The following is a 15,502-nucleotide window of genomic DNA, read 5'->3' as shown; positions in this document are numbered from 1 at the left end:
TTCGCTGGCTTCCCTCCTTCCTTGCACCTGTGCTCCAGGATTGCCTCCCCTACACACTGCCTGCTCCCAGTGCCATGTGGCCAGGTCTGCTTAGGGGAACTGGAAACAGGAAGTGGAGGGTAAATGCTGGTGTCGTTTACACCTGTGCTTGGAGCACTGTCTGGCACATGGAAAAGCTCAATCAATAGTAGTAGCTATTACTTTTGCTGTAATGATTAACATATTGTTTCATTGAAATAGTTATTTCAATCAATAATCAATGAAACAATCATTTCATTATTATCATTTTCAGCAACCTGAAGTGTCTGACCCTAGGGAATATGAGCCGCGAAGCAGTGAGCTGGTCACCGGAGGGCTGTGTGCAGAGGCTGGCTGAGTGTCAGACGAACAGTTCTAGGAAGCATGCTGTTCAGCAGGAAAGGGCTCCACAAACAGCCTTTCAGATCCATAAGATTCTATGGAAACAAGACCATTTTGTTCCATGGCATGCCAAACTCCACCTCTCCTTCCACCATCAAGAAGGTGGCATCCGGCTGGCCTGGCAGGAGGAAGGCTCAGCTCCCCAGCGAGGGGAAGGCAGCTGTCTGCGAACACTAGGGGAGTGAGCCCCTGCACAGCGTCCTGGCCCTGGCTACTGCAGCTCTAAGCCATTTCCCTCCAGCAATTCTCAGGTGCCCACGCTGAGTTCAAAGCCAACCTTGCTTCAGCCACGCCCGTTTGACACCTGCCAAGGGCCCTCATTGCTGCCCAAGGCACTGTTTCATGTGGCATGACACACGTGCCTACATACACACCCCTACACACACACACACACACACACACACACACACGCTTACCCCTAAACATGTACCTATACACACGCACACCTACACAGGTACACCCCATACGTGCACACCCTACACACACATACCTATGTACACACACACACACACACACACACACACATAATACCATTTACCTGTTTCCAAGACAGCTTGGGTCTGAGCTTCAGAAACATGAGTTCAGTAACTCTGGCCACTTGCCCCACCTGTCACATGTGTGTCTCCTAGGCCTCTCCCACACCCCATCTGGGCTTCTCAGGTGAGTCCTGCCTGTGGGCCACAGCTCAGTCCCAAGCCTGCCCCTCCAGAAGCAAGCACACTGGGGCTTCCAGGGAGGCAGGATGCCTGGGCCCGGTCTTCCTTCTGCCACTGAGTTTAGCCCTGGGCTTTGCCAAGCTCCCCAAAAGACCCTACAAGGACCCAGGTGGGCTTAGGGTGGGGCTGGGCTCCAGGAAGAAGCTGGCAGCCCTAATTCCTTCTAGACACTACCTGTCCTCCTCAGGCGAGCCTTCAAGCCTCTTGGAGGCTGGAGTGCTGGTGTGCTGTGTGGGGAGAGCAAGCTGTGTGGTGTGGCCTGTGCAGGATGGTGGGGCATGGCAGGGAGACGACACTGGAAAGGGGATAAGATCGGTCACCAGGGACCCTGCACACAGGGCGTCTCCCCCATGTCCCACCATCCAGCACAGGCCACATGACACGGCTCATTCTCCCCACACAGCACGCTGGCACTTCAACCTCCAGGCCCTTGCTCCTGCAGCTCCCTCTGCCTGAAAGACCCTTCTCACCCCAAAGGCTCCCCTGTGCACCCCTCTTCCAACTCCTACCCCTATGCTCAGAGCCTCACCCACCTCCCCAGTCTCCACCGCCAGCTGCTGTTCCCTCCGCCGGGCACCGCACAGAGCCTGGAAATGCCAAGTGTCTGTTACCCCACACCCCTCGGCCTGACCCCCACCCCGGGCTCCCAGATCTCATCTCATCACTGACTGTGCAGCCACTGGGTCTGGGGCACTCAACTGTCCCCTGGTCACATTGTGCACTCCTTGACAGCAGGAACCACACCCAGTCAAAGCTGGGTCCCCTGGCAATTAGATAGTGCCAATCAGCACTGGTTAGAAAGAGGGACACCCTCTTAAGCACTTTAGACCTTTAGGCGCATGAACTCATGATGCTGACAACAGCCCAATGCAACAGACATCACCACTGTCCCCACCTTACAGGCGAGGCATGTGAGGCCACTGAGACTTTAGGGAACTTGCCCCAAAGTCACACAGCCACTAAGTGTATGGCCAGGATTTGAACCCAGGCCTGCTGACTCTAGAGCTATGCCCTGGTGGTCTCAGGAAGGCAAACAGAGGGAAGGAAGGAGGGAGCAAGGAGGGCAGAGCAGTGGGGAAGCTCCATGCAGCAGGCCTGGGCCTGGCTCTCAGCACTGGGCACTGTGCTGGGTGCAGAGGGGCATGCTACACTATCAGGCAGTGGGGAACAGACCGTGCAGCCACTGGGTCTGGGGCACTCAAGTGTCCCCTTCTCACCCCAAAGGCCCTTCTCTTCCCAAAGGCTCTCCTGTGCACCCCTCTCCCAACTCCTACCCCTACGCTCAGAGCCTCACCAACCTCCGCCCACAGCCTCTGCTCCCTCCTCCAGGCACCGCACAGAGCCACAGAGAGGCACATCCCTGGTGTTGCCCACATGGGGAAACTGAGGCCCAGAGAGCGTCAGGGACCTGCCTGTGCCTCCTGCTCGTCCATTCCACCTGAGAGCCCCCGCAGGCACCCCCAGAACAGCCTCAAGAGTTGGAAGGGAAGGTTTCATCAAGCAAACTGAGGTCCAGAGAGGTGACAGCAGCAGCAGGGCCAGAGTCCTGCCTCCCTCGTCTACTCTCATGCCTTCTCCCAGGCTGCTGGGCACACCTCGCATGGAGGGGCTGGGACCAGGCTGAGCGGGTGGGCAGTGGTGAGTCCCTGGGGTCTGCCCTGAGCCAGGACAGCCCCAGATGTGGCAGGAAGAACCTCCCACAGAGGGTGCTATTCATGCAGAGGAAGGGCCTTCCTGTCTGGAAGGGCCTCAGCTTCCCTCCTCCCAAAGCACAAAGTTGAGAAAACCCATCTCATCTCCCTAGGACCCAGCACCAAAAGGAAACTTACTTCAAACTTCAGCTGCTTCTTGGAGCCTGGGCAGGGTTCGCTCACTCTCTCCATCTTCTTCTCATCTCCGCTGCCCAGCCCGTCGGTCTTCTCAGGAGGCAGGGCCACTGTCAGGGAGGGAGGCGAGGGAGCATGAGGACCAGGGTCCAGACGCAGGGCACTGTACTCACTGCACCTTCGTCTTCCAGGCCTGGCCTGGACATTTTTGCCAGTGGGCTGGGCCCACTCCTGCCCTGCCCATTTGCTGGGGTCAACATCACACTACTCTGGCACCTGGTACTGCCTGGGGAGACCCCCCGCCAAGCATGGTACACCCATTTGCACTGTCGGGGGCCCCCTCAGGCCCCTACCAGCCTGTGACTTCTGCCCTGTGGAGGCACACAGCCACCCAGAGCAGCGTCAGGCCAGAGGGTAGATGGATGAGAGTGGAGGGGTGCTTCTGGGGCCTGGCGAGGGAGCTTAGGAACCATGGCCATTTTCTGCAGTCTCACTGCCTTGCGTGCTGACATTTTGGCCTCCTCAAAGGTGCTACCACCTGGGCACAGCCTACGGCACCTTGGTGGATGGCCAGAAGGAGTGCCAGAAACAGAGTTCAACTGGGTTGGCACTCGTCCACATATATGTATGCACAAGCACACATGCACACACATACACACGTATGCACATGCACACACGCACATATATGTACACTCATGCATCACACCTGCTCGCACACATATGCACACTCACACATGCACACACACTCGCACACACATAAAAGGCATCTTCAGGGAGCACACTCATCCTGAACCTTGCATTTGGCCTCTGCTCACCCCAGGTTCCCCCTTCTCTGCCAAAGGTCACGGCCCTGTATATGGCCTGCCAGGAGCTGTGGAAGGGTGAGTGTGAAATCCCAGGACCTACTGACACTATTTTCCTGAGGAAGCCAGCTCAGGGTAGCACCATCCTCCTTGACTTAGGACCCAGACTACAAAGTGCCATCAATTCTTGGAATGTCCCATAAGCCTCCTTTAGTCCCTTCTGCCATTTTGTCTCTGTCTGATAGCGGGGCTGGGGTTTGCCGGAGCCATCTTTTCCAGGCCACACTCACAGCTCCTCTCCTCTGATTCCCTCTGTTGCCCTGGGGTAGTAAATGTGTTGTCCTGTTTTAAAGGTGAAGAAACAGCCTGGCTGCTACTCCGGGAAGGGAGCCTGGTCCTTCTACCCTGACCCAGATGTGGCCGGGGGGTTATGTGAGGAGCTGAGACTCCCCAGTCAGAGAGGAAGGCAAAGCAGGACTTTCTTGGGAAGTCAGCAGCCTGGAGAAATGAGGCCGCTGGGCCAGGCAACTAGATGGGGGCTTTGTGTCTCTCTGATCCCACACTCCTACCACACTCACACACCCCAGCTATGCAAGCAAGGACCTAAGCACAGTCCCTGGGCCAGGCACAGTGGGGATGCCCCCAGTGGGCCTGGGCCCCTGCTCTCCTGCTCTGCTCGGTCCTGCGGGCTGGGAGCTCTCTCCTCTGCAGTTAACGAAGGCACTTCCCCTTGGCGCCACTGTACGTAAAGATGAGGCAGCAATGACTAAGCACTTGCTGTTTACTAACTCCATCCTCACGAAGCCCTGTGAGGCAGTTATTATGATTAGCTCCATTTTCCACATGGGAAAACTGAAGCTTGGAGAGGATAAGTGCCTTGCTAGTAAACGACAGAGCTGGGATTTGAACCCAGGCAGCCTGAATCATGCTCACAGTCAGTCCACTAGGCTGCCCCTCCATGCCTTTCATGGCTCAATTCAGGAGACTCGGTGCTTCTCTCAGCCTGCCTCTCTCTGTCTAATGGAGGCCGGCCAGCCAGGGCAGTGGTCATCTCTACCTGGGTTCTGTTCTCTGGCACTGTGTGACCCTGGGTGGGTCACATACCTTCTTTAGACGTCTCAATTCCCCAGTTGTAAAATGAGGAAGCTACCAACCCCTTCCCCAGAGGATTCTTGTGTGGATGCAACAAGCCCTGATCACAACGGGCTAAGACCTCCAGCGCACTAGGACTGGCCATGAGTAGTAACAGTCAGGGGACCGATGACCCCACCCCACTGACTCCTGGGAACAGGACAGTTAGCAGCTAAGTTTTCTCAAAACGGAGGCTTCAGGAATGCAAATGGACACAAAAGCATTATATCAAATACACACAGCTTGTGCAGGCAGCTTTGGACAAGGCCCTTGACTTTTCTGGACCTCAGTCCCCTCGTCTGTAAAATGGGAACATGACAGCCTCACCTTCACAGGGCTATTGGGAAAGGGCAATGAGGAAAGGGCTTACAGAGCACAGTGGCCGGCACTCAGTAGGTGCTCGATAAATGCTGGCTTTGCCAAGGATGTAGACGGGCTGTGGTCCCAGCTGACAGCCCAGATCTCAACGATCCCGCTTGACCCCAAACTGCCCCACTGGAGAAACCAGAGTAATATCACGGCCTGCAGCATCCTCTACTCACCCCTCCCAGGCAGGGGGAAAGAAGAGAAAGAAAAAGAAGAAAGAAAAACAAAGCCCAGATCCATCTTCAAAGCTGCTGCCTCTCTCTGCAGAGGTCCTGGCTGGAGATGCAAGCTGGCCAGGCTTGTCGAAACCAAACTTCAAGTTCAAAGGGAAGTTATCAGAAAACCACCTTCAGGTTCAATGTTGCCTTTCATGTTCCACTTGATAAAATCCAAAGAAAAGGAACCTCTGTCCCTGCTCTCTCCTCCTCTGGAGCACTCTTCCCCCGCCATGCACGGACAGCCTGTCTTCCCTCAGGACCTCCCCTCTTCCTTTCTCCTCACCTGAAGGGGCTGGAAAACATCCCCCTCGACCCCTCATATGTCTTCCCCAAAGACTACGGTGGTCCAGATTGTCCTCTCTTCACCAGTGGCTCCCTCATCCCATCCCAGCTCAGAAAGCCACCCAGACATCCACAGGTCAGCTGAACCCGCCAGGGGCCCCTCCCAGCATGGGGCCTGTGATCCATCCTGCCCTGGGACTGTGGGGGTCAGGAACAAGGATAGTCAGCACTCTATCTCCACCAAAGGTCATTCACCCTCCTATTGTCCCCTGCACAGTAGCCAGAAGAGGTGGCAGAGAACTGGCCATGCAGACCCCAATGCCAGGGGCAAGGGCCGGGCCTCATCCACATATGAGCCCTCTGAAACTAAACTAAGTCAAGCCACCAAGGCCCCCAGTCAGCCCCGTGCAGAAGAAACCACCCTCCACCCATCAGTGAGCGCAGGCTCATGGGAAGCAGGAGAGGGGGACTGGTGCTCGCTGCAGGCCGCCCAGGTCATGCCAAGGAGGATTGCAATGATGTATTTCTGTTGAGATCAGCTTTGGCACCAGAGTCTGAGTCCATTCTCTGCCTCTCATTCTGGTTTAGCCCAGCCATTTTTCCCCTTGGGAAATTATCTTTTGGGGGCCTAATATCAGGGAGTACTGATCATGCTGATCACTCTTCAACTGAAAGTCTGAGGAACTGCAGGAGACACTGCTCATTTGGAAGAAAAAAGGAAAGCAGAGGACCAGATGGGAAAAAAGGCCTTTCACTTGCCTAAGAAGCACTTTTGGGTGACTTAGAGCAGGAAGTGGCAAAGTGCATTTGCTGAGCCAAACCTGGCCCACCTCCTGTTTCTGTAAATAAAGTTTTATTGGGACACGGCCATGCTTATTTGCATTGTCCATGGCTTCTTTCACTCTATGACAGCAGAGTTGAACTGTTGCAACAGAGCCCACAAAGTCTGAAATACATACTATCTGGCCCTTCAGGAAAAAGTCTGTAGATCGATTGCTGCTTTAGATGTGTGCTACCCTCCACTTCCAAGCACAGGATATGTGCTTGAGGAGCAGGGCACAGACAATTTCACCTGTAACTTGCCTGCTTGGTTGGAAACCCTTGTGCAGTACACAACCTCCCCAACCACACAGTGGCCATGGAAGAAAGAAAATGTCAACTCTGCTTTCTTAAAGCCTATTGTCAGCTCATATGAATCTGGGGGAGTGGTACTGGTTTGAAGAGCTCCTTCTCTTTGGAAGCTGCTCCCTGTCCCTCCTCACACCATAGCCACGAGGAGTCGGCTTGCTGTGTTTACCAAATGACGGTTCTCTCCCCATTAGCTCCCAGCCTGGCAGCTCTCCACCCTCAGCAACTGCCAGATTAAATGCATTACTTGACCATCTTCACCCGGCTCCCTTTGATGTTCCCTTCTCAAGCTTCAAAATACCTTTTGGAGGGAGATCAGACAGCATTAAACAGAATTACTAATTAATTAAGCAAAGTTAAATTTTAAACACTGTTTGTTGTGTTAGCCAAAAGCCTGAACAGAACAGACTTTTTTCCTCCGCTGAGATCAAAGACAGTCTCTTCCCTCTCCCCTCCCTCAGTTTAAAAAAAAGGGAGGGGTGGAGAGGAAGAGAGAGCGAAAGAAGAGAGTGAGGAAATACCTGAATGGTGACAACTTTGATTGTGGGTCTAGACACCACCCCCGCCTCCCCATGGGCCCAATGGGAGGCTCCTTGGGGCTCGCATGCTGTGACAGCCACAGTCACTCGGGACTGTTTACCCTGGCAAATGGCAGTGACCCAGGGAGCAGGATGGCACGGCCCACCCAGCCCAAGCTGCTGACAACTGGCGCCACCCAAACAGCATGAGAAGAAGGCCTGTGAAATAAAACAGACCCACCCTCCTCAACAGTCTGGCAGGGTGAGCTCCTTGGGGCTCTTCCCCTTGGTCCGGGGTCACTTGGGGTCACTAGGAGACCGGCTCCAAGAAGCAGGCTGTGCACTGTACATCCCCAGGTGGTGCCACTCACATGACCGATACCCTAGATATGTGTATTGCTTATGACATCCTTTGGACAGATGGCAGAAAGGTGTCTTGAGGAGGGGCAGTTTTTTTCTGATTTGCACGAATGCATCCGGAGCTAGTGGGGTGCTGTCTCCCGCCGTTCAGTCTAGCACTTTATTCTGTACACTCCTATCTGGGACCTTCTGATTGCCTCACAGGAGCCTCCATATCTGCACAGCCAGAAAGCAAGTTTCTTGAGATCTGGGGCCCTCTAGGCCTCTGCTCCCGGGTTGCCCAATGCCTAGCGCTTCCCATCCGTGCACAGGGCAAAGATTCTGCCAGGCCTGCTGAACTACAGCACATTCTACAGGTAGGCATAAGGAAGCTTGGCTACATAACAAATATGCCATACCTTCTGCCTTGATGGAGACTGGGAAGTGCCATGGGGAGGTGGGGAGTTGAAATTTAGGTAAAAATCCAAACCCGGGATGATACCAGTAAATGCCAGCTTATCTTAAACACAATACAGAAAGGCCTGGTGCATATGAAACTTGGAAAGAAGAGACAAATTTGAAACACAGTTATGACTAAATCGGCCCCACTAAAGACCAGAAATTACTAACACTTCAAATGCATGGCAGACCCCTCTCTTAGCCTAGTTACCTGGCAAGTTCTTCTCGGTGAATACAATGTAAGATTTAACACAAGCCAGAACTTCCTTGCTAGAGTCTGGATGCTCGCCCTGACATATCCACAGTCCTTTCTCAATTGTCCACGTACAGATTATCTGCTGCAAATATTTCAGTCTCAGGGTTGCTTGCCAAGATGTTTGAGTCCGCAACCTTCTGACAGCAGCTGTTCGAGGGAATGCAGATGAATTTTAATATTAGCCTCTGCCAAATATAATTAGGCGGGTAAATCTGCTGCCAGTAAAAAGAGAAAGATATCATATGTGCATTCCAGGCCAAATGGTTTCTTGCAGTATCTGTATCAGGCTCTCCACAGGGAATGAGGGTCCTAGTGATCCCACCTCTGTTTGTAAACACAGCCACACACACTTTGTTGGGCCGCACGGAGAGGCTGGTGAAGTTAGTAGTACCACACATTATTCCATTAAGTCCTCTTAACACTGAGTGTGCTACTGTTGGCATTGTGCAAAAGAGGAAACTAAGCCTAAAAACCAAAACTGATTACGACGTTTCCCTGCTTAAACCCCTCCGCTGGCCCCCTTGCCCCTAAGGAGGGGTCCAAAGGCTTCCACAACCCGGCTGCTGCTGCCTCTCAGCCCTGTCTCTCTCTGCAACTGCGTTCCCTTTTCTGAGCCTGCCATGCTCTCATCCCTGCCAAGAACACTCTTTCCAGCTCTGCAATTCCCGCTCATCCTTCAAGTCTTCAGTTTAAGCCTCCCTTCTTCTGAGCAGCATGCTCTCACACCCTCAGGGCTAGGTTAGGCTTCCCTGCTCAGTGAGCCTTATTACACCATTATTATATCACTCATTTAATCATCTGAATCTTCCGTCAGCCCAATATATATACCCTGAGATATATATGTCTATAGGGCAGTGTCTATCACACTATAGGTGCTGCATCATCATCAGCATCATCAGCTTCATCAAAAGGAAACAACAGTAAGTAGCAGAACCAGGATTTGAACCCAGAAGTTGTGGAACAAAGAGAACTAAACCCCAGTTTCCCAACTCCTCAACCACTGGCCTCTCCACTCTGTCAGACCACAATAGCTGACACCTGTTCCTGCCTGTCCAACAATCCTCCTTCTTCTGATAATAGCGTCTGGCTTTCCTCCGCAGAGCCACTCGTCCCCCACTCTCAGTCTATGTAGTTTATGGAGACTGATCCCACTCCAGGGTCGCACTGCACTCAGTACCCCGACCTGATCCAGCTTGTTTCATCCTGAAGGCCATGTGGCTGGTCCTAGGTCAGTATGAAAGGAGAGTTTATGGAGAAGCTAATGAAGCTAGACTTCTGGGCCCTCTCACCTATATGGGCCCTTTCCAAGTCAGAATGGGTCTTTGAAGGTGTCTATGTGGTCATATGTGTTTGTATTTGTAACATTTTCCAAATTAGGCATTTTATCCTCAATCTATTAAGATTGTCATCTAACCATTCTGACATCCTGTGCCTGTGTGAGGGGATACTGGGGGAAATACAGGCATTTCTGGACATGAGCTAAGGAGAGACTGAGGTGGTGAGATATTTATTTTGGTTTAGCCCCTGAAAGCTTCAGGTCCCACAAAACCTAGATTTACCCTGGTCAAGTGACCAGTAAAGTGGTCAGTAAAGTGAGTCTGACATGTACAAGGACCACTGTGACCTGGGAACTTTCTTCCACCTGAGAGGGCTGTGCTCATAGGATGGGAGTGCCCAGAGCTGGGCACTGCCACCCTCGCCACCTGTGGGGGAGAAGCTACCAGGGGACAGAGGGAGAAATTATGGAGAGGGACACAGAGGGGCAGCGAGAGAGACACGTGTGTGAGTGTGTGAATATACGTGCGTGTGTGAGTGTGTGTGTGTGCGTGCATGTGTCCACGACACGGTTTTAGCTCCAGAATCCAAACAGGCCTTTTTAGGCAAGATCTACCCTAGGATTTTTCAATTTCATGAGCCAAAAGTTTAAGTGAGTGTCCAAAAGAACCGAAAAAATCCTGACTTAACATATCCATCTTTCTGAGATCCTGCTTTTTAGGAAAAACCACCAGTACCAGCACCACAGCAGTGATTCACTCACCCAGGGCAGTGCCCTCTAGGGCAATGTCCAGCTTTCTCACCAGTGGGGGTCTGCCCCTTCCTGAGACCAGAAATGCCACCAGGGCCTTCTCCACCATCCTGCCTCCCAGCTGCATTTTACTGCCACAAGATTTTGCTTATGGACCAGTTGTAACTGAGGGGAAACAAAAAAGGGGGAAAGGGGGGTGGGGGAGGAAATTCTTCTCAACAAATAATATTCTGGCCTTTTTTTCCTCATCAGAGCATAAGGCTGGTGGCCACTCAGCTTTGAGATCTGAACAGGATTGAGACGAAACATCTGTTCAGGGAGGGAGGGGGAAGCCCCGGGAGAGAGAGAGGGGGAAAGGGGAGAAAAAGCCTTCTGTGGGCTAAAAATATCATGTCCCTTCCACTCTCCCCTCTCCGTCCCCACCCAAGTTAAAACATGTGATGAAATTCAGCTTTTACAATCTAACCCCGAGCTACTTGAAACTATTAAAGCCTCTCCGGTATCTGACACAAGTCAGAATTTCCACTGTTCCAGCTGAGCTTTTATGAGGAGCAGACTTGAGAGAAACTGCCAAGGTAACAAAGTCCGCTTGTTCTCTGTCACCGCTGCAACTCAGCTTCTGGGGGGACTGCAGGGGAGTGGAGAGTCAGGGCCGCTGACACCCCCAGACAGGATGGGCTCTGAACTGAGGGAGAGGAGCCGGCAGGGCATAGGCACCTGCCCCTCCATCTGGGGGTCCCTGCTGCCCTCCCGTGAACTCCCCTTCCTCCCAGCCTTCCTAGGAAGCCACCGCCAGCCCTGTGTATTAGGGAGCCTTGCCCGAGAGTCCCAGGCAATGTCCGTGGCTACTTCCCGAGAAGTCTTAACTCGCTCTCTCTCTGTTTCTTGCCCAACTGCTCCCTGAACCCCAAGCTCCAATCAGCAGGTATCCCACGGCCTCCTCGGTACCTCTCCTTGGATGTTAAATGGGCATCTTGAACCCAACAGGTCCAAAAACAGAAGACTTGATGGTCACCTGCCAAAACCTCCACCTCAGAAGTGACACTGCCAAATCCTTAGTTCCTGAAGCCAAAAGTCTAAGATGCATCCCTGATCTCTATTGTTCCCTCAACTCCCTTCTCACCAGCTCCAACCCCTAGCCTCATGGACTTCTCCCCAGCCCCAAGCTCCAAAACTAGGCCAGCACCATCTCCTCTCGCCTGCAACCCTGCAATCACCTCCTGGTTTCATTGCCCCCTTCCTCCCTGCCCCTGGGAAGTCCCTCCCAGAAGCCAGAATTCGCTTCTTAAAACAGGTCAGAATCCAGCAGTCACCCACCCAACCCTCTCCAACCCAAGTGCGTGGTCCCACACTTGACGACCGCCCCACTCTCATTCCTGATGCCACAACGGCCTCCTTTCTGTTCTTCCCCAAACACCAAGTTCCCTCTACCCTGGGGTTCTGCTCACTCCTCCTAGCTGCTCTCCCCCTACATTCTTCCATGGCTGGCTCCTTCCTGACATCTGCATCTCAGGTGAAACATCACCTTCTCAGAAAAGCCTCCTCACTCTACCTCTCCCTGGGTTTTACCTCTTAGCAGAGAACCACTACCAGAAACTTCCATGCTCCTTCGCAGATTTACATATTCATCCCTGCCTCCCTCCTGTGAATGTTGTGACCAATGGGCCTGCCTACCTTGCTCACTGTGAACCCAGGGCCCAGCAGAGCCCCTAGCTGCAGCAAATGCCCAGCACATACCGAATGGCGAGGAGTGAGGGGCCAGATTCTGTTCTCAGACTGCTGTGTGACCTTGGACAGGTCACTTCCCCTCTCTGGGCTTTAGTTTTCCAACTACCAATGAAAGAGACTATAGGCCTCCCAAGTCCCTTTGCCCAACATCTGACCCCTGGGAGCCTGGATGGACTAGCCTAGGCCCCAACACAGGTACATAGGACCTGCCTGAGAGGCCAGAGGAAGGGGTCACCTGCTTTCAGTGAGGCAGAGGGAGGAGTCGCCTGCTTTCAGTGACTACACGGTGTTGACTTTCCTTCTTCAGTGAGTGTTTATTTATTGAGCACATACAGCATGCCAGACCCTACTCCAGGCACCGGGAGCACGGGGAGGCCTTTGGAGATTCTAATAGGATTAAAGAAGCTTTGCAAAGAGGCCGTCTTTGATCTGGGCTAGGTAAATGATTATAAACATGGGCTGGTGCCTCTTCAAGAAAAATGAACCCAGGAAACAAGAATCATGGCAGCTCAAGTGTGTTGGGCACTTACTCTGTACCAGGGCCACCCTTGGGACCTACATCCATCACCTCACTGTCTTCACGATAACCCTGGCGAAGAAGTGCCACAAGGAACCCAGTGAGGAAACTGAGCCACAGGGAAGTGACCCGCCCAAGGTCACATAGTGAGTGTGGGTAAGCCAGGCTAGAATGGGGTCTGAGCTGCAAATTCATAAAAAGTCAGAATGAAGGGACGAGAGATGAGGAAGGCAAAGTTAGGGACCATTGCAGAGCTGAACAGGACCTGAGTTCCCAGAGTGTTGCTAAGCCCCCACCAGGTCTCGGTCCTAGCACTGCTCCCTGCTGGGCAGAACGAGCAACTCCAGGCACATCCACCCTTGGGTTGAGGAAGCAGAGACCACCCCAAGGGCTGCCACGTCTGCACGTCAGGCCAGTGGGGAGGGGGCGGCAGGAGCAAAGCAAGGCCTGCCCTGGAAGCTGGGAGGCCCGGGCCTGGTCCTGAGGAGGAGGGGCTGCCTGACTTCAGTGGTTGTAGCATCTCCTTTAGGAAGCAGGGACCCTGCAGGCTGGACCGCGCCCTGCAGAGGGGGCTTCCTAGAGAAAGATGCCGGGAAGTGGAGAGATAGGAACCAGGCACTTGAGGACCCAGAGGGAGAATGAGCAAAGGCCCAGAGGTGAGACACAGAGATAGCCAAGAAGCTGGGCGGGGGCAGGGTTCACCAGGTGAGAGGCAGGGGGTTCCTGGAGAGAGGGAGATGGGAGAGGGGGACAAAGCAGTGGCTGCAGCACCCTCAGACACAGTGACTCCTGGAGGCCATGCAGGAGAACGCGACCTGGCACTCATTCTCCCGGTGGGGCCCAAGCCACAGGCTGCGACTACCTGGAGTGCTGCCCAGCTGTGGGGCAGGGAGGCCGGGTGTGTGCTAAAGGTGAGCATGGGGTCACCCCTCCCTGGTCCTCAGACCCTAGCTGGGTCAGCTGAGGAGGGGGCCCTCTCCCCTCCTCCCCACGAAAGCCTCACCTCACCAGCCCTGCCACGCCCAGCCAGCTCTCAGAGCTTGGGACTTTTGATGTTTACTTTGTTCTTTCCCCAGTTCAAAAGGAGCTCTGCAGCCCTGGCCCTCGCACCAAGCCCAGCCTTAATCTCCCATCCCTCCCGCTCCCAGCTGGCCAGTTAAGGCGGTTAAGACGCTGGATTAGGGCCGGCTTTACATAACAACGCGGGAGCTAAAGCCATCCTCTCCTGGGATGGCTAAAAGACTTCTTTTTATCTTCACGCCTCAGATGGCCTTTTTTCTCTCTTAAACAGCTCTCCAGCCCGCCAAGAGGCAATGAACTTGGCCAACAGGAAGACAAAGAAGAGATTCAGGACTCGGCTTTTTCTCCCTTGGCCAGTAGCACAGAGGGACCCCCCAGTCCCAGGTCCGGAGCAGACAGTTGGTTTTCTGTGGCCAGAACTCAGTAGCACCTGCTCTCACCAGACCTAGCCATGTGGTGGCCTGCCACCCACACCATATTGCCCACCCTGGGGTGGGCGGCCTCGGACCACAGGACCAAGGGTGCCAGAGGACCACAGATGGCCACTGGGTCCAGGGTCCCTCATGGGGTCTTAAGGGCCACACGGACAGGTCCAAATGCCCACCTGACTCAAACCAGAGTAGCTCTGCTCCTGCTGCCTTATTTACGGTTTTCACTTTTAAATACTGACATTAGTTTTTAAATTCATAAGGAATACATAATTATCTTTTTTGATTTTTTTAAAAAATATAATTTTAGAATTATTGATAATAGAGACAGGGTCTCGCTATGTTGCCCAGGCTGGTCTTGAACTTGTGAGCTCAAGCAATTCTCCAGCCTCAGCCTCCCAAAGTGCTGAGATTATAAGCATAAGTCACCATGCCCAACTATGTTCTTCTTTTATAAAAGTTTAACCATGAAATGCAGATAACACAGACTTAAGTCTCCTCCCATGTTTGGAAAGAGCTATGGTTATCATCTGTCTAGGCCTCTATCCACACAGTCATATGCATATGTGGTACCCTAAGAAACTCCTGAGGATGGTCTGGTGCCTTCTTTTATGTAAGAGATATCAGACTGTATGCACACACAAAGCTTTCTGTTCACAGGACTCCTCCCCCTTGATCTGGGGCCTGCTTACATTTGAACAAAGTTTGCTAGATACCTGGCTCTCCAGCCTGCCTCCAACTTCTAGGCAACGGAGTGAGTATCTTCAAACAGTGCTTCTCCGAGTGTAGTGTGCATGCAAGTCACCTGGGGAGCTTATTAAAATGCAGATCGGATTCAGCAGGCCTGGGCTGGAGTGAAGATTCTATATTTATAACAGCTCTCAGGCCAGATGTGGCCACGGTCCTCAGGTCTGGCCCAGGCTCCCCTCTCTTGCGGCCCTTCGGACACCCACAGGCCTGGATCCCCCTCTGCAGACCCTTGCACCATGGCCCCCCAGCTCTCCAGCCAGCTGTCTGCCTGGTCTCAGCAGAGATGTCCTTCCTTACTCTCGTAAGGCAGCCCTCCATTTGGTGATTTCTTCCCGTTTCTGAATTTAAAATTTCCCATTCAGCAAACACTCTGCTTCACGCTGTCATCCGTTCCTGGCACCAATTCTGGGAGCCAAGCAGAGCAAAGGCCCTTGTTCCCATTCTATAGATGTGGAAACTGAGGCTCAGAAAGGTGGGGTGGCCTGCCCAAAGTCAAACCAGCACACCAGCAGCCAGCAGATCCTCTACTTGAGTATCCTGATTCTCTCTACAACACGGCGCTTCACCATGA

The 15,502-nt window shown here is 53.2% G+C and overlaps 1 protein-coding gene across 2 annotated transcripts in view; it reads right to left on the bottom strand.

The window, feature by feature from the left end:
• Positions 1-15,502, bottom strand: part of LOC105492253 (NKD inhibitor of WNT signaling pathway 1) — an 83,607-nt gene that overhangs the window by 8,615 nt on the left and 59,490 nt on the right. For both annotated transcript variants that reach the window (XM_011759292.2, XM_071084520.1), the window contains one exon: positions 2,966-3,072. In XM_011759292.2, coding sequence (XP_011757594.1) covers positions 2,966-3,072 — 107 coding nt within the window. The remainder of the gene's footprint in view (positions 1-2,965; positions 3,073-15,502) is intronic.

This window comes from Macaca nemestrina, chromosome 18, assembly GCF_043159975.1.
Source record: "Macaca nemestrina isolate mMacNem1 chromosome 18, mMacNem.hap1, whole genome shotgun sequence".
Lineage (NCBI taxonomy): Eukaryota > Metazoa > Chordata > Mammalia > Primates > Cercopithecidae > Macaca > Macaca nemestrina.
Note: the sequence above shows the minus strand (reverse complement) of the source record. Positions and strands in the feature narration are given on the sequence as shown.